This window comes from Gracilinanus agilis, chromosome 4, assembly GCF_016433145.1.
Source record: "Gracilinanus agilis isolate LMUSP501 chromosome 4, AgileGrace, whole genome shotgun sequence".
Classification (NCBI taxonomy): domain Eukaryota; kingdom Metazoa; phylum Chordata; class Mammalia; order Didelphimorphia; family Didelphidae; genus Gracilinanus; species Gracilinanus agilis.
The window spans coordinates 176,981,890-177,008,669 of record NC_058133.1 but is presented as its reverse complement, the minus strand read 5'-3'; the positions used below and the strand labels follow the sequence as shown (position 1 = coordinate 177,008,669).

Sequence of the window (26,780 nt, the reverse complement as noted above, 5' to 3'; positions counted from 1 at the left end):
GGGACCCACTGCTGGAGTTTGGTTCAGGATACTGTTGCATGGTGCATGATCAGCTACAGGTCATAGTTACAGGATCAAAGGGAGTGATAGCACTTGCAAGAGCAGGTGAACAGGGGCCCTGGTCTCAACTGTAAGATAGAGGGGAGCATTAGCAATTGTGGCTGCAGGAAAGGAGGGTACTTGGTCACAGTTTCAGTGTCAGGAGGAGGATTACGGCTATTGGCTATAAGGGAACAAGGTCGCTTCCTAGGTAAAGACCAGAGTACAGATCAGGAGGGTAGTAACACACCTCTCCTTAAATCATACTACCTTTAAAGCACTAAAAACCTACAGACCCTCAGGACTAGTTTTGAAAATTGTACCAAGAAAGGCCTGGAGCTTGGGACAGTGCAACTCTGGCTCTCAGAGCAGAGTCCAACTTTAACATAAAGTTAAAAGTCAAGAAATGGGCTGGGAAAATGAGCAAAAAACAAAACAAAACAAAAAAAAAACTTGACCACAGAAATTTACTATTGTGACAAGGAAGATCAAGACAGTAACTCAGAAGACAATAATGCCAAAACAGCTACATTCAAAACCTCAAAGAAAAATGTGGATTTGTCATAGGCCCCTCAAAAAAATTCCTAGAAGAACTCAAAAAGGATTTTCAAATATCCTTTAACAAACAAAAAAAAAAAGAGGTCGAGGAAAAATTGAGAAAAGAAATGAGAAAAATATAAGAAAATCAAGAATAAAGAACCAACAACTTGGTAAGAGGAACAAAAAATAGCAAAGAAAACAACATCGTAAAAAACAAAATTGGCCAAATATAAAAAGAGGTAGTTCAATGAAGAAAATAATTTTTTTTAAAAATCAGGGCAAATGGAAGCTAAATACCAAAAAACAATAAAATAATGTTATAGAATTTAAAAAATTAATGTAAAATATCTTATTGGAAAAATAACTGACCTGAAAAACAGATCAAGGAGAGAGAATTTAAGAATTATTAGACTACCTAAAAGCCATGATTAAAAAAAAAGAAAAAGAAAAAAATCCTAGACATCATATTTTAATAAATTATAAGAAAAGCTATCCTGCCGTCATAGGAAAGAGTCCTATAAGCACCTCCTAAAAATGATCCCAAAATGAAAACTCCCAGTGATATTACAGCCTAATTCCAGAGTTCCAAAGCAGAAAGAAGTAATTCAAATATTGTAGAGCCACAGTCAGGATCACAGCTTCCATGAAAAGGAAGAGATGAAGCTTCAAATATGATATTTCAGAAGGCAAAGGAGCCAGGATTACAACCAAATAAAATCTATCCAGCAAACCTTGGCATAATCCTGGAGGGGGAAAAAAGATTTAATAAAATAAAGGATTTTCAAGCATTCCTAGTAAAAAAGGCCTGAATAGAAAATATGACTTTCAAATATGAGACTCAAGAGAAGCATAAAAATGTAATAAGAAAAAGAATTCATAAGGAAATCAATAAGGTTAAAATATTTACATTCCTATATGGGAATATGATCATTGTAATTTATAAAAACTTTATCATTATTAGGACAGTTCGAAGGATTGTAGAGGGAAGACAAAGGTGTGGTTGACTATGATGGTATGATTATAAAAAAAATAAAAGATGAAAAAGAGGGATACACTGGGAGAAAGGTAAAAGGACAGAAAGAAAGGGGGAAATTACTTCACATAAAGGAGGGGTGAAAGGAAGACTATACAATGGAGCAGACTATGGGGAGAGGGCAGGCAAAGCTTCTACCTCCCCTTCACTGGAATTAGCCCAAAGAGGGAATAACATACACATCCAGGTGGCTATAGATTTACCCTATAGGGAATTATGAGGGGAAAGAGGATAAGAAGAGGGAAGGGGACTGACAGAAGTGAGGGCAAATTAAGGAAGTAGTGGTCAGAAGCAAACAAGACTTTTGAGAAGGGAAAAGTAAAGAGAAAAAAAGAAGGATAAATAGGGAAAAAATACGAGAGAAGGAAATACACAGTTAATAATCAATTAAAGAAAGAATAGACAGTAAAACTATACTAGTAAGGGACCTCAGATTTCCCTTCTCAGAGTTAGATAAATCTGCCCATGAAATAAAAAAGGAAGAAGTTAAGGAGATGAATAGAATTTCAGAAAAGTTACATATGACAGACCTCTGGAGAAAAGTGAATGGGAATAGAAAAGAATATACCTTTTTCTCACCTGTACATGGAACTTTCTCAAAAATTAACCACATATATTAGATGCATAAAAACCCTTCATAACCAGATGCAGAAAAGCATAAATACTAAATGCATCCTTTTCAGACCATAATGCAATAAAAATTATATTTAATAAAGGGCCATGGCAACAGATTCAAAATTAATTAAAAACTAAATAATTCCAAAGAATGAATAGGTCAAAATACAAATCATAGAAATAATTAATAATTTTATTAAAGAGAATGACAACAATGAGACAGCACAACAACAAGACAACACATCAAAATTTATGGGATGCAGCCAAAGCAGTAATAAGGGGAAATTTTATATCTTCAAGTGATTGCATTAACAAAATAGAGAAAGGAGCAGATCAATGAATTGGATTTGCAACTAAAAAGACAACAAACAGAAAAAAGACAAATTAAAAATCTCCAATTCAACACCAAATTGAAAATCCTGAAAATCAAAGGAGATATTAATAAAAGTGGAAAGAAAACCCCTGAACTAACAAAACTCAGAGCTGGCTATATGAGAAAAAACAATAAAATAGATAAATCATTAATTTGATTAAAAAAAGAAAGAAGAAAACCAAAATGCCAGTTTCAAAAACGAAAAGGGAGAATGCACCACCAATGAAGAGGAAATTAAAACAATTATTAGGAACTATTTTGCCCAATTATATGCCACTAAATCTGACAATCTAAGTGAAATGGATGAATAGTTTAAAAAAAATAAATTGTCCAGATTAACATAAGAGGAAATCAAACACTTAAATAACTGTCTTAGAAAAAGAAACTGAATAAGCTATCAATGAGATCCCTAAGAAAAAATCCTTAAGACTAAATAGATTCCCAAAAATTCTATCAAACATTTAAAGGACAATTAATTCTAATACTATAGAAACTATTTAGAAAAATAGATGAAGAAAGAGTCCTATCAAATACTATAAGATCACATACTCTGACCAAGTAAAGCTTTTATCAGGAATGCAGGACTGGTTTAATATTAGGAAAAATTATCAGCATAATTGACCATTTTAATAACAAAACCAAAAAAATATTATAATTATCTCAACAGATATAGAAAGAACTTTTGACAAAATATAGCACTCATTGCTATTAAAAACACTAGAAAGCATAGAAACAAATGGAGCTTTCCTTAAATGCTAGCTAAATAGCATCTATCTAAAACTATCAGCAAACGTTATCTGTAATGGGAATAAACTAGAAGTCTTTCCAATAAGATCAGGGGTGAAACAAGGATGACCATTATCACTACTATTATTTCATATTCTTCTAGAAATGTTATCTGTAGCAATAAGACAAGAAAGGGAAATTGAAGAAATTTAAAAAGGCAAAGAAAAAAACAAAGCTATCATTCTTTGCAAATCATATGATGGTAAATATAGATTCTTAGGGAATCAACTAAAAACTATTTGAAATAATAACTTCAGCAAAAATGTAGGATATAAAATAAATTCATATAAATCATCAGCATTTCTATAATATTATCAAAAAAAGTCTAGCAACAAGAAAGAGAAATTCCAGTTAAAATAGTTGCTGAAAACATAAAATACATGGGAGTCTATTTGCTAAGATACAGCCAATTAATGTTATATGAATGTAATTATAGAACACTTTTCACAGACATAAAGTCAGATCTCAATTTACAATTGGAGAAATATGAATTACTCATGGATAGAACAAATAAAAATTATAATTCTATCCTAGATTAATTTGTTTATTCCATGTAATACCAATCAAGTTACCAAAAATTATTTTATAGAGTTAGAAAAATAAAAATAAAATTCATCTGGAAGAAAAAATGTCAAGAATAAGGGAATAAATGAAAAAAATGTAAAGGAAGCTGTTTTAGCAGACCAGATCTCAAACTGTTATATAAAGTTGTAATCATCAAAACAATCTAGTACTGGCAAAGAATAGTGTTGGATCAGTGTAATAAATTAAATACAAATTACGTGGTGGCAAGTGACCATAGTAATCTAGTGTCTGGTAAACCCAAAGATTCAAGTTTTGGGGAAAGAACTCACTAATGGACAAAAATTGCTAGGAAAACTAGAAGGCAGTTTGGTAGAAACTAGGTATGGACCAATATTTCACATCATATACCAATATAAAGTCAAAATGGGTACATGACTTAGACATAAAGGGTGATGTCATAAATAAATTAGGGGAGCATGGAATATTTTATCTGTCAGGTTTATGGACTAGGGAAGTATTTGCAACCAAAAAGAGAGAGCATTATGGGATATAAAATGGATAATTCTTATTACATCAAATTAAAAAGGTTTTGCACAAAACCAATGCAGCCAAGATGAGAAGGAAAACAAAATTGTGGGAAGAGTGGAAATTATAGTAAATTTCTTAAGGATCTGGAGAACTAAGTCAAAATTATAAAAAAATACAGTCATTTCCCAATTGATAAATGGTCAAAAGATTAAACAGGATTGTGATAATGAAATTAAATCTACCCTGCCCATTTTTAGATTTAATCACCAAAGGTATAAACACTACTACTTAATTCACAAGTGGGTAAGTCTGTAACCCATGTGTGTGAAAGTGGGTGATGAATCAGAATTGACTGATTGCCCCCTGGACAGTCCTAAGCAAAGTGTTTGTTGTGATTAGACATGTAAACTAGAGGAAGGCGCAGGAAGTGATGCAAAAGAAATGCCTTTAAAAGGGAGTGACAACTTCCTGTAATTCAGTTCTTGTTCGGTTTCTGGAGCTGAAGCTCAAGTGGGAGTTCTGCTCTTCTCTTCGGCCTGGTACTGGACCTGGAGGAGCTCTGGCTGGGACTTTGGACTTGGTGATGCTGTTCTTAAATCTTTCCCTTAGAACTACACATGGTGAGTGTAAAGACTGACTCTTCCTGGATTTCTCCAAAGGAACTCTCCTTTCAAGAGAGGCTCCATGACTGAAGCTTTTGCTTCATTTGGCCCTTGGCCCTTGGCTGAGCTTTCCCTGGCTGAGGACTAATTAGCCCTGCCTGGGTTGAGCCAGAGGCCAGAGCAAATTACTTAGTGTGTTAAGCTAGATTTCTTACTCTACTCTCTTCTCATCCCTCTACTTTCACTCTCTCCTATATTTAATAAATAAATTACTAAAAACCATTTAGGAATTGAATCACTTCCTTGGTGACCACTCATTTAAATATTAATATCCAACCAAAACCCCCTTTTCCTTTTTACAGGATGAAATGGCATGGGTAAATTGTGGTCTACACAGGTGTCCATCATAGATATATCCACATAAGAAATTGAGCATTCCAGGCATAGAAAACAGCAAAGGCAAAATTATTAGGTTATGAGAAGCAAAAGCACAAAAGGAATGGTATACTGACCACTTAGCTAAAAGAGAAGAAAATAATAGGGCTAGAAAGATAGTCTGGGTCCAGAATGTAAAACTTAAGATGGAGGGAGGATTCAATGGCTTTCATCTATGGACATGTAGGCAATAGGTTATGAAGATGGGATTAACTCTCCCCTGCCCATTTTTAGATTTAATCACCAGAAGCATATACATTCCACTTATCCTTAAGTGGGGGAGGTCTGTGACCCACATGTGTGAAAGTGGGTGATGAATCAGAAACCATTGGGCAGTCCTAAGCAAAACTACAGACTATAACTGATCCACGTAAAAGTAGAGGAAGGCACAGGAAGTGATGCAGAAGAAGCATCTTTAAAAGGAGTTACAACATCCTGTGGGACTTCTTCCTTCCTCGGAGTTCCGAGTTTGAGTTGGAAGCTGATGAAGAATCTGCTTCATGGACCTGAGACCTTAGACTTGGTGAGACTATTCTTAAATCTCTCCCTTTGAACTACCATGTGGATGAGTGAAAAAAGACTGACTCCTTTCTTGGATTTTTTGAAGGGAATAGCCTCAGGAGAGGCCTCGCCTCTTAAGCAAGGCTTCATGGCTGAAGACCTTGCTTTATTCATCATCGGGCCCTCGGCTCAATGCTGAGGCTGCTCTGGCTCTGCCTGGGTTGAGCCAAGGACTGGAGCAAAATACTTAGTGTTAGATATATTACCCTATCCTCTCTCTGATTTTCTTACTTTCATTCTCTCTCCTTTTGAAAATAAATTACCATTAAAATAATTTGGAATTGAGTAATTAATTCCTGGTGACCATACTCTTAATATAATTTAGTCCAACCCTTTAATTTTAACCCCTAACACATTCTGCCCCTTTCAAGGTTCTAAATGATGTCTCTGGTAAGAGAAAAAAGAAATTATGAGAATTATTAATGGATCTTTAGTTCCTGAAAAATAAATTATTCAACAGGGTTATTACTTTTATATTTAGCAGCACTGATGTAGTGAAAGAGCATTGATTTGAACAAGAATAAGAAGATATGATGGGTTACAAATCATCATGGGTGGAGTTCCCAAAAAGATGAGAAACAAAAAGACCTGGGGTTTATAATTCCTAAAAATCTTTAAAAAGTACCCCAAATGGTTGTTGTGAGGAATGAATAAGATAATGAATGAAAGGGGTCTTGTGAACCTAAAGTGCTATAGGAATGGGAGCTATCAGCAATTTCTGTCCTCTACACACACACACATGCATACAAAAACAATCAATTTAGGATATCCTAAAAAACAGGCTATATAACTGTTAAATTAAATGCTAGATTGAGGAATTTGTATTTTCTCAGAGGAAACAAGAAACAACGGAAAGTTTTGGGGCAGTCATGTTATCACCTGACCTGGTTATTGCCAGACCTAGTAGTTGCATGGAAGATGATGATCTGGAGAGGGTAAAGATGGGAAGCAGGGAAATCAATTAAAAGGCTATTATAGTAATCTAGGCAAGAAGCAATGAATGCCTGATGCATGTGGTTGAAAAGAAGGGGATGAGGTCTGAGGAGGTCTGAGGTAGAATTGATAAGACTTGGAAACTGACCAGATATAGGTATTGAGTGAGAAGGAAAAGTCAAGGGTGATTCTAACTCTATGAACCTGGATGACAAACAGGGAGGATAGATGATATCCTCGATAGAAATATATAACTTTGGAGGAAGAATAGTCGTGAGGGGAAGGGGCAAAGGACCTGATCAATCTGAGATGCTGATGGGATAATCCAGTAGAGCAGAAGTTTAGCAGATAGGTGATGTTGTAAATCTAGATTGCAAGGGAGAGATTAGGGCTAGATTTATAGATTTAGAAGTCATTTGCATAAGGATAACTGAATACCTTGGCAAAATATATACAGGGGGAAGAGAACTCAGGACAAATTTCTGGGGAGTACTCATACATCAGGAACATTTTCTTTAAAAAAAGAATCACTAGGCACTAAATGAATATGGCAGAAATAAACTAACACAGTAAAGAACAAAACAGATTATATGTTCACAGGAAAAGACTTGTCATTTATGTGGGTGTTATCCCTAAGTCAGCTAACTGTAAACACGGGGCTATGAATTTTTCAGTCAGAATAAGAATTAGTTTAAAAAAAAAAAAAGACAAGGTGTGGGAAGCCAATAAGAGAATAGATAAAAATCTGAGACCCCTCTTTTGATACCTCTTATGATCCATACCTTTTCTTATTGGAAAAACATCATAGACTTATTGAAAAGCTTTGAGTCCTTAACAGACCAACAACTACTGAGTTAAAAATTTTTCTCCTTGATAATTAAGAAGCCTGAACCCTAACAAACATTACTTAGATAAGACTACATACTTAGATAAGACTGGAGCCTTTAGTCTGAACTTTATTTGACCAGGTGCCTATAATCCAGGAAGACAGACTCAATTAGTGAGCATCTCCATAAAATATTTCCGCTCCCAAAATTATCCCCTACTAATTGATGGTTGGAATTTGGCCATTGTCTTTGTACTTATACCTTTACTCTTTAGACTTTAATGAGTAATGTATGATTTGTTACCCCTTCACAGCTGTGACTCTTTCTTTGTGTTCTGTTGAGAGCCATTGAAGAAATAGGATCAAATTTAGGGCCTGTTATCTGGATTCCCTACGTGACCAATCCAGGCTGAGGCAGTCTTTATGTTTGGTTCTGGTCACCTGAGCCCTGAAAAGCTCTGGTACCAGCAGATAGGTTAATCCAAAAACAACTTGATCCCTCCAAAAGGCTATTAGGAGTCATTTAGAGAAAGAGTCTGTAATAGATATTTTATCTGGATCCCATTACAAAATCATCAGCAAGTAAAACTGTATGTATGATTTTTCTGCACTGCATGTCAGGACGCAAACAGAATGGGCCATCTAAGGTAAAAATCTGAGGCTCCTCTTTTGACTCAATTTTAGATCCCCACCTTTCTTAATATTCTTATTGGAAAGCTTTGAGTCTTTAGCAGTCCAGAATCTACTGAGTTAATGATTCCTCTCCTTGATAATTAAGAAGCCTGAACCCTAACAAACATTACTTAGATAAGACTGCATACTTAGATAAAACTGGAGTCTTTAGTCTGAACTTTATTTGACCAGGTGCAAACCTATAATCCAGAGCATCTCCATAAAATATTTCCGCTCCCAGAATTATCCCCTACTAATTGGGGAATTTGGCCATTGTCCTTGTACCTACCTATCCCTTTACTTTTGAGACTTTAATGGGTTGTGTGTGATTTGTGACCCCTTCACAGCTGTGACTCTTTCTTTGTGTTCCTTGTTTGAAATCAGTATATAATAAACTCCAAAGCCCACAGAGTTCAGATCAACATGGGCTAACCACTAGTCTTGTTGTTCTCATTTTCTTTCTCCTGTCTTAACAATCCTATGCCACCATATGCCACTCAGGATCCCCAAACCATATAGAGGCTGGCTCTCTATAGTGTTCTTTGTTTGAAATCAGTATATAATAAACTCCAAAGCCCACAGAATTCAGATCAACATGGGCTAACCACTAGTCTGGTTGTTCTCATTTTCTTTTTCCTGTCTTAACAATCCTATGCCACCATACGCCACTCAGGACCCCAAAACCATATAGAGCTGGCTCTCTATAACAAGGCAGAATACTAACGAGAAAAAGATATGTAGTACAATTTAAACAACTTAACCCTGAATCATTTGAACAAGAAATTGGCAATCAAAAATGGAAAGGGACGACAAATGATCTTTTATTCTGAAGTTTAATCAATTTAATTGACACAAGGATACCAAAAGGGCCCAGAAGGCACCTTAGTGAACAAACTTCTGACTTGCTTACCAAAGGAAGTGAGATATATACCAGAGGCAATACTGAATTAGAATATCAATTCATTTGTAAACTCTCATTAAGGATAACTGATAACTATAATTACTACCATCTCATGAAGCAGAGAAAACAGTAGAGAGTAAAGTAAGTTTAAACAGAGTTTGGCAGGCAATCTAAGCCAAATCATCCCAAGGTAATATAAGGATGAAAATAGGAGGGCAACAAACAGCAAAAAAAAAAAAAATAGAAAAAGATTATAAAAATCATAATGACAAACTGTTTTTTCCCCTTTCTCTTTAAAATAAGTTAACATAAATCTCCAAGGGTTTTATTTTTAAAAGAGGAACTAGATTTGGGGATGGGAGAGAAAGATAGAGTATAGGATGGAAAATAAATACAAACATAAACCATAAGTGGTTTTGCAAATTGTTTTAATCACCACAACTAATTAGTACAAAGAACAAAATAAGGCTTAAATCTCAAGGTGTTCCCAGGGCAAATTTTAAGATTCGAATCTCTAGTATTTGGCATTTAGATTATAGTCCTTGTTCTGGAGAGATCACTGGTAAGGAGGTATAGTCCATGCTCTAACCAGACTCAAACTAAAGAACAGCAATTTGGCTCTTTAGATGATATGTTTAGTCTTAAACATATCATCTTTAATAGATGATATGTTTAGTCTCATGGGTCACATAGCTACCAAACTTCCTCCCTTTAAAATGAAGTGCCAGGTTGGGTTGAACTTTTTTGTTAAACTCCTTAATATGAAATCTTTCTCTGTTATACTTTTCCAGGACATGTGCTACAAGGCCCTGCTGTATCTTCTCTCACATATTTTCATTTTATATGATGGCCTTGCTGTAACAGACATGATTACTAAAGGTGGGGCATCAGCAGCTACTACAATGAGCACCAGGAAGGAACTCTTTTTGCACCTTTCTCCAGGTTGTGCTTTTCATCAAGGTTAGTGGGGACCACCATATTTGGACCTGAACATCACAGTATTCAATATTCTTATAGAAGAAGAAGAAATTAAACTAAAGAGAATAAAGACATTGGGAAAAGCAGCAGGCCCAGACCAAAGTATATAACACATATCCTTGTTGAAGTCAATAAAATTTTGAGGGTGTTGAGAGGAGATGAACATACAAAGTACCCAAAGGAAGGAAAGATACTAAAGGTGTGGAAAAAAATTCTAAATTTATTAATATCAAAAAAGCAACTAAGATTAGTGCTGGCAATATAAAGAAAAGCAAAAATTGTACCTGCCCTCAAGAAGCACACAAACTAATAGGAGAGACAAACAGTTGTTTGTCAAATAACATACATTTGAATATATGGCATCTACTTTTCTCTATAATATATATTTCACTTGGGGATCCCATTGGTTCTCAAAATTTCAATGATCATCACTATCCTAATGATTTTTAGATCCACTTATTTAGTCCTATCTTCTCTCCTAACATCCAGACTTGCATCTCCGACTGTTAACTAGACATCTCAAACTGGATCTTAAATTCAGTAAGTCCAAAACTGAACTTGCCACTTTCTCAAAACCTTCCTCCTCTTCTGAATCTCCCTTTAACTGCTAGGAATGCCACCAGCCTCCCATTCACCCAGGCTTGGGTGTCATCTTTAACTCCTCATTCTTTCTCATCCTCCATAATCAAGCTGTTGCCAAGATCTGTCAATTTTACTTTCACAACTATTGCATGTGCATGCCCCCTTTTCTTTCTCTGATACCACCACTACTCTGGTACATCTCATCACCTCATAGTTGACCTATTGCAATAGTTTGCTGATTGGTTTCTCTAAGTTTCTCCCCACTCTAATCCATTCCCTACTGAACTGTCAAATTACTCTTCCTAAAATCAGATATGACCATGTTACCTTTTTTTAGATAAACTTCAATGACTCCTTATCACATCTGAAATCAAATATAAAATCCTTTGTTTAATATTCAGTCATACCCCCTACCCTTCCAGTCTTTGTACAACCAATTCCCCATATACACTCTCCAATAGGGTGACACTGGCATCATTGCTGTTCCTCACAAGCACAAAACACTCCATCTCCCAACTCCCTGCATTTTCGATTTCCATACCCCATGCCTAGAATACTTTTCTCTTCATCTTTGACTCTGCTTCCCTGTTTCCTTCAAATTCCACTTTCTACAAGAAGTTTTTCCTGATCCTCTTTAATGCTAGTGATAGATTATGCTCTGTTGATTACATACAATTTATTTTATATATATCTTGTTTGTACATAGTTATTTCCATGTTGTCTTTTACTCTCTCTATTAGATTGTGAACTCCTCAAGAGCAGGGATTGTCTTTTGCCTTTCTTAGTATCCCAAGAGCTAAGCACAATGCCAGGTATTTAAATACCTAATGAAGAAAAAGGGAAGATAACTGAGGATGACTTCAGTGGTGTAGTGTAACTGTCAGAAAATCTCTGCAGCAAGGCTTTGCAGGGCTGACATGTTGCACTACAGTGGGAAGGCACTTATATTAAGAGGGAACAAGAAAGACTTCTTACAGCAGGTGAGGTTTTTAGCTTAAACTTGAGTAAGCCAGAAATCAGAGACAAAGGAGGAGAACATTCCAGACAATGGGAGTGGTCAGTGTAAATGCATGAAGTTGGGAGATGGAGTCTTGTGTGATGAACATCAAAGAGACCAGTATGTGAAGGGGTAAAAGAAAGACCAGAAAGGTAGGAAGGGACTAGTTATGAAGGGCTTTAAAAGCTAAAGAGGAATTTATATTTGATTCTGGAGGTAATTGAAAATTTATATTTGATTCTGGAGGTTAATGAAATGTATTGAATAAATAAATGATACATAGACCTGTGCTTTAAGAGGAAGACCACTGACAATTTAATGGAGAAAGAGACTTGAGACCAACCAGAAGAATACTACAATGGTCAGACATGAGGTGATAAAGGTCTGTATATAAAGGTGGTAGAAATGTCAAAAGAGAGAAGGGAATATACACTAGAGATATTGCAGGGTGGACTCAACAGGATTTGACAACAGACTGGCTATAGAAAAGAAGCTGGGGATTGAGGATGACACTTAGGATACAAGCCCAAGTGACTTAAGAGAATAGTGCTGGCCTGGACAGTAATAGAGGAGTACAAATTCATTATGTTTATTATTCACTATTAAATTTAATTAAAACAATTTAAAAGCTATTGCTATCTACTCTATTAGAATAAATAATATCACGTGTTCATTACCATGAACAAAGTAGAGGTCCCCCAATTCCCTCATTTTATACACTGCAAAACTGAGGCCCAGGGAGATCAAGTGACTTGGTTAAGGTATCACAAGTAGGTCTAGAATTTGAGACCAAATCTATTGATTATAAACCCAGTTATAGTAACACCACACCATAGAGCCACTCATGGTGAAAAGTTATTGTAAAGGAAGTATTACCCAGTGGAAAAGTGCTGGATTTGGAGCCAGAAGACTAGGCATTTTGAATTCTGAGTCTATCACTTACAATTCCTAGAGCTCCTACAAGTCAGTTTACCCCTATGGGCCTGGATTTCTAATATGTCAAATAAAAGGTTAGAATCCATTTAGAACAGATCCTTATCTGGGGTCTTTTAAACTTTAAAAAAATTGGTAATTATTTCAATATAATTAGTTTCCTTGGCATTTTATTTTATGCATTTAAAAACATTAATTCTAGAGGAAATACAGAGGCTTCACCAGAATCACTAAAGGGGTTCCATGACACACAAATAAGGTTAAGAAGCATAAATATAGAAGAAGCCTTTCAGCATCAAATCCTATCTGCCCCCCAAAAAAACTTAAGAGTTCAATGTAAGAGATAATCATAATCATTTTCCGTGCCTCTTACAGACCATTTCCACTTTTGCAGTCTATACTTAGTGCCTAGATGATCACACTGGAAACCATCTGATCTATGTGATAGGAAGTAGGAAAGTAAAATTTGGGGCTGGAATTTCAACAGGTTATCTTTGTTCTAAAATTTAAGAATGAACTGTAGAGAACTATAATCAATCTACTGTTTTATACAGGTAGTGCAATTGATAGTGTTAGTGTTGGATCTGGAATCAATTAAGACCTGAGTTCAAATTTAGCTTCAGACTTTCTTTGCTGTATGACCCTGGGGAAGTCACTTAACCATGCTCTGCCTCAATTTCATTATTTGTAAATGTGGATAATAAATGGTCCCTACCTCCTGGGATTGTTAGATTAAAATATCGAGTATTATACTTTAATGCTATATATTTTTTTAGCCTGATCTATGTACAAAGGCCAAATGTCCTTGCCTATCAGACTAATGCTATCAATTTAGAAGAATAAGTTCTTGCTCTTAACAACCTCCTTATAAGACCCGGAGTGTGGCCTACTAGGCCGAAGGCCTGCAAGTGCCCTTCCACTCCACTGCCATTTTTCAAGAAGGGCCTGCATTCCCCACCTCACCGGGTCCTCCCTGATGTCCCAACATCCATCCCTTGGTCCAATCCCTCCCTCTCAGGGTTGCTCATTACTTGCTTTCTCCTCCAGTCACTCTTTTTCTACACCGGGCAGGGTGATCCAACGGTTTCCATAACCTCCATCATCCCACGCAGGCGGGATTTGGTGGGGGAGTGGCTGAGGCTAAGAGGTCGAGGTCGAGAACGAGGCTGAGGTGGCTGCGTACCCCCGCCCACAATCCCTCGCGGGTACGGGAAGGCGTTGAACTTTACGTGGGGTGGGGCGGGAAATGGAAGCAATGTTGGTGAGGGGGCCCCAGGAAATGTCGGGAGCTGGGAGGGAGACGAATCAGGGAATAATGCCCGTGGCCTGGGCAGATTTGGCCTTCTGGGGCCTACGACAACCTTTGGGGAGGGATGGGGGTTTCCTGACCTAAGTGACCCCTACATGCGCTAACGCCACCCCATTGACTAATGGGGGATGTATGTGGAGAGGGATATGAGTGCCTTCGACAGCCAGGTAGGCCCCACCTAGTAGTCCCAATTCCGCTCGCAGCCAGCGACATCATCGTGGCCTGTGCCGGCCACTAATTCCCGCCCTTCCTCGTTTTATGCCGTCGGAAGACGAAGTGTTTAGGAGAGGAGAAAGGCACTGAGATTGGACATCTAGATGGGAGATTCAAAGTTCCCGCCCTCAACGGGGGGGGGGGAGGGGGAGGGGCGGGGGTAGGAAAGGGAACGGACAGCCTCTCTCGCAGTTGGCTTTTACGTCTGACGTCACTCCGGGGGCGTGGCTCTTGGTTTGGGCGCCCAGACCGAATCCCGGATGCTAGGGGTGGATCTGGCCGCTCTTTGCTGCCATGCAGCGGGACTTGGGGAGCTACCCGCTGGCCCCCAGCGTGCGAGTAAAGTTGGTGAGTGCCGGTTTCCAGACAGCTGAGGAGCTCCTGGAGCTGAAGCCTTCGGAGCTTAGCAGAGGTAGGTGGGAAGACGGCAGCCCGTTTGTCCAGTCCTCCCGGGCACCCTAAGGTGCCAGCGCCCCAAGGGCCCACGGCCGCTTTCACGGTCCCCTCGTCGCGCTTCCCTGGGCCGCCCTTCTCGGATTTTCTGCAGAGTTATGTTTACTGGGGGAGGCGCCCATATATATTCTCAAATAATGGGACTAGAGAGGTCCAGGAAGTTTGCGTTGCTAAAAGCTGGCACTTAGTGTCAGTGTCCAGAGCTGAGACAATCTGGGACAGAAACTGTTCCTGCTCTTCTAGAGGCTTCAGTACATATCATATGTTAGGTTAGTTAGCTGGGACTGATGACCAACAATCATGTGTGTCTGTCTGCCAGTTCCGCTCACTTCTAATTTAACGTCTTTCATTTTTGTTTCTTTTCACTTAAAGTGGAAAAGAAGTCTAGTTTAGGCTCTAATCACCTCATTCTGGACCATGGTAATAGTCTCCAACTGTGCGTATTTATATATACATACACATTGCACACACATAATAAATAAATGCATCTTTATATGCAGATACACATATATGCATAAACGTATACATGTTATCTCATTTTTTTCCATAGCTGTTTGCATATTGACTCCCCCTTAAGACTGAGCTCCTCTAGGGCATGGATTGTTCTTTCCTTCCTTTGTGTTGACCTAAGTTTAGCACAGTGCCTGGCACACTGTAAATGATTAATAAAAGGGGGCAGCTGGGTGGCTTAGTGGATTGAGAGCCAGACTCAGAGAAAGGAGGTCCTGGGTTCAAATTTGACTTCAGACACTTCCTAACTGTATGACCCCAAGCAAGTCACTTAACCCCTATTGCCTAGCACTACTCTTCTGCCTTAGAATCAATTGATTCTAAGATGGAAGGTAAGGGTTTTAAAATAAAAGATGAATGTTTGTTGAATTGACTGATTGATGGGGAGGACAGGGTGATGAAGGTGTCTAGACAGCCTTTATGTTCTTAACCTGGAATCTTTTTTAAAAAATGAAATATTTTGGTAATGATTTCATTATAATTGGTTTCCTTTATAATCCTGTGCATTTATTTCTATTTAGATTTATATATTATATAAATTTCTGTTTCTATTTAAATATTTATTTAAATAAATATATTTAAACTCTCAGGAGTCCATAAGTTTTACCAAACTGCTGCTGAAGCGATCAGGAAAAAAAGGGTTAATAAGCCTTGATGTAGTGGAGACAATACTGGCCTAGGAAAGCCAAAAGAATCTGATGTGACCCTAAAGAAAGACTATTAGCATCCCAGACACTATTATTTGGGAGTATCCTCAATCACGGAGTCATAGGTACAGGTCCAGACCCTTTAGAATTTGTATTTTCTCTTAGAGGTAACTGGGAGTCACTGAATGCTTTTGGGCAAGGAAGTAACTTGATTAGGTGTGATTGGAGATTGGTAGTAGAAGCAGGAAGGCCAGTTTAGACACTTTCTGTAGTCTAGGATGAGGAGATGAGGGTTTAAACTAGAATTGGAGTTTCACTTTAAGTGGAAAGAAAGAAATAGAAGTGAGAGATGTTATGAAGTTAGAATTGAGAAGACTTGGAGTGTTGAGGGAAGGGTAAAAATAGAAGATAAAGGCAAAAAGTTTCTAATCCAGGTGACTAAAAGAATGCTTGTGCCTTTAGTAGAAAGGGAGATTGTTGAGGATGTGGAGAAAAATAATGAATCTATAATGCCAGAAGGATATTGATCTATCAGTGTTGGCCAGCTAACGTTTCAGGGTTGAAAGTTAGGATATATAAATTTGGGATTGTATAGTGATAGCATTTTAATATCTGGGAATAAATGAGATGATCCAGAGAAAAAGGTAGAATAAACAAGAGAAGGGGAAAAGGGGTAGTGATGAGAGGTGAATGGTGATCTAGCAAAGGGTACTGAGAGGTAATGGTCATAGAGGCAAGTAGTAGTATCTTAGAAACCAAAGGATGAGAAAATACTGGGGGAAGTGTGGTCTATGAACTGTCAACTAGGATAAGGCCTGGAAACAGGCAATCAGATTTAAGAACTAAAAGACTGTTGATAAGCTTTGAGAGAGTACTTTCAGTTGAATGGTAGGATTGGAAGCAAGGCTTGAAGAAGTCATTAGAAAGTAAGAAAGTGGAGGAAACAAATACAGCCTTCTTTTTCTATTCTTTTTATTCTCTCCAAGTAACAAGTATTTTAAAAAAATTAATCTGTACCTCCCACTACTCCCTTCCCCATTAAGCGAATTAAAAAAAAAACAAAACAACGCAAATCTTTTATCCTAAAAAGTCCTAAAGAATCCTTTCTGCATTTTAAGTTCATTGTATTTTTTTTTTCAGGAGATGAGTTGCATGTTTTGTTCTTTGGGACTCCATTGCTTTGAGCAGAGTTCTAAAATCTTTACGTTTTTCTCCATAGTCATTGTAGAAATAGTTCTTCTAGTATAGTTCTTTTCACTTTGTTCATAAAAGTCTTCCTAAGTTTTGTAGGAAAATATAAGTGAGGTAATGGGGTCACGAGGGATATTACAATAAACTGAGTGGTTTGTGGGAACACAGTCTAGGATTTATGAGAGACTGGATCAGGGTGAAGAGACCAGAGTTTACTGGATTTCCACAGGAATGGCAGTTGATCTTAACTGTCACCCAGCTTCCACTAGACCAGAGTATAGTAATAGGCTAACAAGGTAAAAGGGACTTAACAGCTTTAATTATGTTAGACTAAAAGGTGGGAAAGGATTTCTATACTTAAAATCTAAGGGATAAAACCACAGGGCAATGGGAGGACTTATTCTACTCTTACTTAGTGATCTAAACTAACAGGGCCCAAGGAGCTATAAATGGAGTCTCTGGGTTTCTGCCTCAAACCTGGAACCTGCCAGGCTTGAGTACAGCTAGGATTTCTGTGGCTTTGGGATTCTCACTGTAATCCACTGATGATCTCTGGATGCCAGGAGCTAAAGTTGTCTCAGGAACCAAGTAGAAAGGGGTTTGCTTGAAGCACTGTCCTCTTCTCTTGGATCTGTAGATCTTGTCCTTTCCTTAAATGCCACACCACACAGGATCCCAGGGGAAAAACAGGAAACAGGGTGTCCTTTGCTCTGAGGTCTCCCAGGCTGGCAACAGTTTTTGCCCACACCTAATGGAATCCACACTCAGAGCACAGACAGACTTCCTCCTCCTTCATTCCAACATGGAATTCCCAGCTCCAGCTCCTTCCTGCTAGGTACTTCCTAATCAATATATAATCAATACCTAATAACCAGCTAATCTAATCTTACTCATAACAGTTTCTTTGAAATTGTCCATTTCATCATTATGACATAAAAATATTTGTATACCACAGCTTTTTTAGCCATTCCGAAATGACTAAAACACACCCTTAGTTTCTCATTTTTGGCTACTGTGAGAAGAATTGCTATAGATATTTTTGTACAAATAAACTCTTTTCCTCTTGTTTTCTTTGGAGTCAAAGGATATGTGCAATTTGATAATTTAATGGACATAGTCTCAAGTTGCTTTTAAGAATGGCTAAATCTGTTCATAATTTAATTAACAGTTCCCTAGTGTCTTTTTTTTTTTTTTAACCCTTACTTTCTGTCTTAGAATTGATATGAGCATTGGTTCTAAGGCAGAAGAGTGGTAAGGACTAGGCATTTGGGGAAGTATCTGAACTGAGATTTTGAACTCTGATTCTCCAGATTCTAGGTGTGGCTCTATCCTCTGAGCCTTCTCCTCCCTAGTGTCTTTTAAGCATGAGACCTGAATTTGTTTATATGAGAGAAGGAGGCAAAGGGAGATAGAAAGTAAATCCCAAAGATCAGGGCATAGGGTCAAAGGCACAAGTAGAGGGATTGTCTTTTAAAAATTAATACCTTTTGTTTTCAAATATCCTTCCCTCTTTCTCCCAACCATCCCCCTTCTAAGACATACCATAAAAGCTGTTCCTTGTAACAAAGGATAAAAAAGAGAAGAGGGAAAGCAGTTTGGCAAAAGTAACCAACTTATCAATCAAGTCTGACCATACATGTAGTGTTTCACAGGCATAGTTCTTCGAAATCTTTGCAAAGAAAGGAAAGAGTTGTATTTTCTCCTCTCTTTGGACCAGGCTTGGTCATTATAATTACATAATGATGTTAGTTTCTTTTATTCCTTCTATTTGCATTCTTGTAGACTTAAATATTGTTGTAGTTGTGTATTTTTTTTTTAACCCTTATCTTCCATCTTGGAATCAATCCATACCAAGGCAGAAGAGTGGTCAGGGGATAGACAATAGGGTTTAAGCGACTTGCCCAGGGTCACAAAGCAAGGAAGTGTCTAAATTCAAATTTGAACCCAGGACCTCCCATCTCTGAGTCTGGTTTTCAATACACTGAGCCACCTAGCTGCCCCTCCCCCCCCAATAGTTTTACTACACTTTATATTCATTTCAGACTTCCCATTCTTTATATTTTTCCTATTCTCTGTTTCTTATGCTTTGTTAACATTCCATTTCATTCTCTACCATGATTTATTTGTTCAGTGATTCCAAATTTTATGGGTATCTTTTTTCTCCAGTCTTTGCTACTACAAAAAGAAGCTATTACCATTTTTAAAGTAGGACCTTTCTTGCTAACATTGACCTCTTAGTCAAATACCTAGGAGCAGGGACATCTTAGTCACTTTCTTAGTACATGTTTCCAGAATGGTTGGACCATTTCACAGCTCTGCCAGTAATACATTTGTGCCTGTGCAGAAAGGGGCAGTCCATTTTCAAGAAGGGCCATCTGGCCTTTGGAGAGGGTTTTTGATGCCTAGATAATGAATTTTCTTTGTAAATAGGAGCCAGTTGCCTGTCTTAGAAGGGGGTTGATTGGTGATGACAGCAAAAGGGATTTGGGGGAGATGATGTTAGATTCACTTGGTGACTAATAAAAAATCACTTTGCAGTACTGAGGTTCCAGTTAAGATTAGATAACATAAATTTAATTGGCTCCAGGTTTACTGCTTTACTGTATAGCTTGAAATACTGCCAGCTCCTTCCCATTCTTTTTTTTTTTTTTTTCAATTCTTTCCCTTGGGATTCATAACTTTTTTTTCCTTCAGAGGAACTTTGTAATAATTTTTTCTAGTTCTATAAAGTGACTCTGGTATTTGGGTTGGTACAGTGTTGAATATATACATTACTTGGGGTAATATTGTCATTTTTATTAAATTGGCCACTATGAACAATTAATCTCTCCCCTTATTTGTTTATCTATTTCTACCAAGAGTGTTTTGTAATTGTCTACATATAAATTCCTGTATTTATCTTAGGAGATGATTCCCAAATATCTTATATGTTCCATATTCTGGATGGAATTTCTCTTTTCATTTCTTCCTGCTGGGTTTTGTTGGTAATACAGAGTAGCTAATGCTTTTTGTGGATTTATTTTATATCTTCTTGTTATTGTTTCAATTAGTTTTATTACTTAAATCTTTGGGATTCTTTAAATAAAACAAAACATCTGCCAAAAGCAGTAATTTTGTTTCCTCTTTGCCTCTATGACTTATTGGTTCAGTTTCTTTTCCTAGTTTTATTGCTAATTTTTCTTGAACTATATTAGATTAGAATGTTGACAATGAACACTTTTGCTTTGCTCCTATCTTATTGAAAATACTTCTAGCAGTTACCCTTTACAAAAAATTCTAACTCAATTTTAGATACTATTGAAGATACAATATGAAGGAAAGGTCTATTTATTCCAATCCTTTTGCTTTTTTTTTTTTTTAACAAAGATACTGTTTTGTTAAAGGTTTTTTCTTCACCTATTGGTATAATGTGCTTTTTATTGTTTTTTGTTATTAATGGGAGAAGGGAACAAAATATTTATTAAGTTCCTGCTATGTGCCAGGCATTGTGCTAAGTATATCTCATTTGATCCTCATAATAACCCTGAGAACTAGATATTATTACCCCCTGTTTTATATTTGAGGAAATTGAGGCAGACAGAGGTAAAGTGACTTGCTCAGTGTCACATAATCACTAAGTATTTGAGGTGTAGAACGTTTTCATAGTTTGCTAATGTTTTATTCAATATTTTTGCTATGATATTCATTGGAGATATTTGTCTATAGTCCACCTCCACCCCCAACCCCCATGGTTTGCCTCTTATTTTAGGAATTTATCTGCCTCACAAAAGGAGTTTGCCTTACAGGATACCTTTTTTCCTTATTTTCTGCATACTACGTGATATCATAATTAATTGTTCTTTGGATATTTGACAAAATTCACTTTTAAAATCCATCTGGTACTGTTTTTTCCCCTTTGGGAGTGTTTATTTATATCATGTTTTTTTCTGGGATTATGTTATTTAAATTCTACATTCTGTTAACCTGAGTATTTTTATCATTTTGTAAGCACTCATCCATTTCATTTAAGTTAATTTTGTTGGCATGTAGTTGGACAAAATAATTTCTAATTTCATTTATTCATTTCTTGTGACCGCTTTTCATTTTTATATTGGTAATTTGGTTTTTCTTTTTTATTAGGTTATTAAATTATCCATTTTTTTCAAAAACCAATTCTTAGTTTTATTTATTAATTTAGCGAATTAAATTTTTTTTCAATGTTTATTTCCTTTGATTTTCAGAATTTCTATTTTTGTGTTTAGGAGTTTTTGATTTGTTGTTTTTGCTTTTTTTCTAGTTGAATGTTGAATCCACTAATTCATGATTTCTCTTTTTATTGGTAAAAAGAGTTTATATACAGATTTTACCCAAGGCATTTCTTTGGCCGTATCCCCAAAGTTTTGGCAAATTGTCTCATTATTGAGATGATCATCTCTTCCTGTGAAGCTTAAGGTTCTTCTGTTATAGAATCCTGTTTCCTAAACAGTTGCTGGAGCAGGGGTGTATTCCAGTGGATACTATTTCATGTTGGGAAATAAGGGAATGGATAAGCTGCAAGGTACCTGGGCTGGAACCTATAGTATGCTATTACAGCCTCTTCTAAAATACATGGAATATATTGCAATACCCAGGGATGAATGAACAACTTTTAACTGTGAGTGTGTATAAATGAAGTCAATCATTAGGCATTTAAACTGAAAAGGAAAAAAAAATAAATTATTTGTTTCTATGATTTTTTTCTTTGACCCACCAGTTCTTTAGAATGAAATTAATCATAATTTAATTTTTATTAAAATTTTTTTGCATTTCTGAATTTATTTTTTACTTTTATTTTTTGGTTATTATATTTTATTTTTATTTAAACATTTTTTATTTTGAATGTTTTCCCATAGTTACATATTTCGTGTTCTTTCCCTCTCACGTTTCTGAATTTAAATGTTGAAAGGAAAGAACATTGCCTTGCCATATATCCAGCAAGATTCAAGAAAGGACAAATATCTCTATGAAACTGAATCTCCATTTTTATATTTCCTATGCCCTTGACTTTTCTAAATGCTTTAATTCTCTGTCTGTCTTTTTTTTGCAATTAAATGTTGTGTTAAACCAGATACTCTTTCCAAATTCTTATTCTGATCCTTATTAGCCTTTTTCAAATACCTGAAGATAAGCTGTTGTAAGATAATCTCTCTGAAATGAAAAAAAAAATAGGCATTTTAATACAGAACTGAAGAGGAGTATTCTCTTAACAAATCATGAAATTTTGTAGGCTTATAGATTTTATATCTGGGAAGGATCTAGTCCATTTCTTCATTTTACAGAGGAGGAAACTAAAACTCAAGAGAGGATAAGATGACTTGCCTAAAATAACAGACTGATTATTATATTTATATACTTCTATTCTTGAGTATTCCCAATTGTGAGAAATAGTGAGTTCTTAACCCCCTTCTTCCTTATTTTCCTACTGCATTCCTTTTCTCTTTTAAAAAATAAATTTAAAAAAAACTAAGCCACACAGCCTATTTGTCTTAACTCCCTTTGTGACTTTAAGAGATAGTAGGATTTTGAAAGAACACTTGCCTTTTCTTCTTCTATTAGAATGTAAACACTTCAGTATTCTTTAAACCTTTTCTATTGCTCAAATGTCTTTTACCTTTTTAGGTTTCTCTTTCCTCCTGTGGTAGCACTTTCCTTTCAACTCTGGCCTTTTCTTCAAGTGTACTAGAAAATTCTCTGTGTTCTATTAAAAGTCCATTAAATGTACTCTTAAGTTTATACTTGGTTTTGCATGTAAGTTATTCATAGTTATAAGCTTTTTATTGTTAACTTTTGTATATAAAATACCAGAATTTTTTTTTACTGTATTGTAAATTGCTGCAGAGGTTTTTGAGAGTGTGTCTGTAGTTCAATGGTACATGAATGCTCTTTCTAACTACTTAGGGTGTTTTTCCTTTGATATAGAAGATCTGGATTTGGACCCTGACATTCTTGGGTATTTTCAGTTTGACAAATCTTTCTATTTTTGCTTTACCCTAATATGTCTGGGCAGTTTTTAAAAATAATTTCTTAAAATATATTGTCCTGGTTTGGGGTTTTTCCCATGGTTTTCAGAGAATGATTCTGAAGTCATTCTTTGTCAGGATGATTACTCTGTTTGTTTTACAGTAGATAGTATTTAATTTAGGCATCTATTTATTAAGTTATTCATTCATTCATTCATTTATTTAAAACTCTTCCCTTCCTTCTTGGAATCAGTACTCTGTCAGAAGAGTGGTAAGGGTTAGGCAATGGGGGTCAAGTGACTTGCCCAGGGTCACACAGCTGGGAAGTGTCTGAGGTCATATTTGAACCTAGGGCCTCCCGACTCTAGGCCTGGCTCTCAATCCACTGGGCCACCCAGCTGCCGCCTAATTTATGCATTTAAAAAAATCTTTTGACTTGATTCTAATATTTTTCATCTCATGAATTTACATTACATTAATAAAGTTGTAATTGCTCCATTCTCTATTTTAGGAAGTTCACTACTTAGGTATGGTTTCCTCCCATTCTATTCTTTCAGCAAGAGTTCTAATTTTTTCATTTTGCTTCATCTTTATCCAGATACTTTCGCATTCTGTGTGGCCAAGTTAATTTTTCTTCTGAGGCATTATCTGTAGTTTTTATAGTATTACTTTCCTCTTCTGATTTCTTTTAACCAATAGGATTTCTTCATTGTGCTTGACATTTTCTTCTGCTTATTCATTTCTCCAGGCTCAGTTTCTGGATTGGGATTTTCTGTTAGGGTCAAACCCTACCCCATTTAGAACTCTTGAATTGAGTGGGCAGAGCAGCACTACCTCCTCCCATGACCCCTTTAAAGACTTCCAGGAGTTTCAAAGGCCTAAAAGCAGGTGTATGTATTTCCAGTGGGGCCTGCTGTCCTTATGCAGTAATCTCTGCCAGGCTGGAGGCCAGTGCAGATAACATTAGGTCCCAGGCCAAGTGCTGGCTTCTTCCTCCCTTGGCTTATCTTTTATGGGCTTATGGCAATGTTCTTGTGTAGTCTTGTCCTGGATGAGGAGCTTAAAGTTATTTGTCTTTGACTTTCACTCTCTTTGTTCCTTCTCAAGCATTTTTAGCTTTGGAGTGCTTGTGGGAGAGCTAAGATCCTCTAGAACTTACATGTGGCCATCTTAACTGAAGGTCTCCTTTTATAGATATGCTTTTTAAGTTCAGTCTCATTGGACTTCTAGCGGCTCCCTGCTCTCTTCCACCTCTCTGCACATTCACGCAAGTCATCTCCCATTCATCTTATGCCTTCCGTTTTCTCTACTTTATTGAAATCCTCTAGCTAATGGTGCCACTTTTTCCATCATTCCTTTCCTGTCCTACCTCATACCTCCTCACACATTTACAGAATACATATCCAGAGAGGAAGTTGAAGTTAGTATTTTGCTATATCTTGAGGATAAACCTTGCATAGGGTACTTTAATGGATTTTCTTCAGCATATTAGTAGAGATTCAGAGGAACTATCACACAATATGAAGAATTTTAGAGACAGCATGCTTTTCATAAGGACCCTTTTCTGCAAAAATTCTAGATAAAAGATATAAATTGAATTAGGACTTATTCTCTGATAACTGTTTTCACAGCTTGTACATCCTTACCAATAGCATAACATGCCTAGAGCTGGTTAGATACATCTGTTCGATTTTTTTCTGGACATATCCTTTCTAGGAACAAATTTCTTAACTGGGATTGGGAAGACAGCACATTAATAATTAATAAATGACTAAATTTTTTATGTAAGTTGCCCATCCACATAAAATTCCTTCTGTAACATGTCAAATTAAGGGGATTTGAATAATTGAGCCATTTCTACTTTCTACTTGGACAATTCACTCATACATCTGAGCTAAATTTGTATATTTGTAGACTGGGAAGCATTAACAACCAGGAAGTTTTTCTTGGGCTCCTAAAACTTTTCAGAAGACCTTGAGCATGAAAACTTCTTTATGATTAACCAACCATACATGCTTTTTTATACCAATAGACCAGAAATGCTGCTATCCTTATTCAGACAAGGAATGATACACTCAATGGTTGAGTTATTTATCAAGTTGCTGGTGGTGGTAGATTGTGTTTGTTTGTTTGTTTGTTTGTTTTTTAAACCCTTACCTTCTGTCTTGGAGTCAATACTGTGTATTGGCTCCAAGGCAGAAGAGTAGTAAGAGTAAGCAATGGGAGTCAAGTGACTTGCCCAGGGTCACACAGCTGGGAAGTGTCTGAGGCCACATTTGAACTCAGGACCTCCCATCTCTGAGTCTGGCTCTCAATCCACTGAGCTACCCAGCTGCCCCCATAGATTGTGTTTTAAATGAAAACATTGTCCATTGAGACATTTTCTTCCAAGTCAGATTTGAAGGATTGAGCAGTTTCATTGTTTATTCTCCTAGCATGTATAGTCACAAAATTTTCTCACTATAGAACACAACATCTTTGGATTTCTTTAACAGACTAGCCTAATGACAGATCTGAGCCCCAATATCTCATTGTGGTGTAAACTAGCAGCAGAGAAAATGGGAATTTTATGCCTCTTAGCAATGCTGTTTATGTTCTCTATTGCCGAAATGCCTATCTGAATCATTTCCTCATGGTAGATTTGACACTGAGGGTTGTTTGGCTGCTTTCAGAATGTCAGGAAAATCATCAGCTAGGACACTTGGACCTCTGTGAATAGGGCTTCTTAATTCAATGAAAATTCTACTTATGGTGTTTAAAAATTCTTCATATAAATTCACATTTTCTTAGTGTCTATACCTGGAAGTCCTTTAAAAACCCCAATTCCTGCTTTGCTTCCATTAAGTTCTAGAACTGGACTACTTCTCTTTGTGCCATCAGGTAATGTCAAGTGAACAGGTTCAGCATATCTGGGAAACAATACAATCTAAGATTATCAGAAGACCATTGATTCATGATTATGTGTTGTAAATGTGGTAGGGCTGGGAGAGATAGCCACAGTGATGATCAGTGTCACTAACTTAACAAGATTCAAACAGCCAAAATGCAGCCCCATTCAGAATCTTTTTTTTTTTTCTTTTTTCTTTTTTTTTTGAACCCTTACCTTCCATCTTGGAGTCAATACTGTGTATTGGCTCCAAGGCAGAAGAATGGTAAGGGTAGGCAATGGGGGTCAAGTGACTTGCCCAGGGTCACACAGCTGGAAAGTGTCTGAGGCCGGATTTGAACCTAGGACCTCCTGTCTCTAGGCCTGGCTCTCAATCCACTGAGCTACCCAGCGGCCCCCACCCATTCAGAATCTTTAAGACCACTTGGTGCTATATTGTTTCCTGCATCCCACTGGACCTCCTGCATACTTAATTAGATCAATTTTACATTTTCTAGAAGTACATTCCCATTCTTATTTGATCACAGCAACCCCATGAAGTAAGTGAGGTTTTATTATCCCCATTTTATAGTGGAAGAAACCGAAGTCCAGAGAGTTAAGAGAGAATGCCCAAGCTAGTAAATGGTAGAATCAAGACTCAAATTCAGGATTTTTTATTCTATTCAGTTCAGCTTTTCACCATATATTATTGTTGTGTTTCCGAATGTGCACATAACCTCCATAAAATTTTGTC

At 36.7% G+C, this 26,780-nt stretch overlaps 1 protein-coding gene across 1 annotated transcript in view; it reads left to right on the top strand.

The window, feature by feature from the left end:
* The first annotated feature begins 14,675 nt into the window (after positions 1-14,675).
* RAD51C (RAD51 paralog C) overlaps positions 14,676-26,780 on the top strand; it is a 62,177-nt gene continuing 50,072 nt past the window's right edge. The window contains exon 1 of the mRNA XM_044674213.1: positions 14,676-14,793. Within this exon, the coding sequence (XP_044530148.1) occupies positions 14,676-14,793 (118 nt within the window). The remainder of the gene's footprint in view (positions 14,794-26,780) is intronic.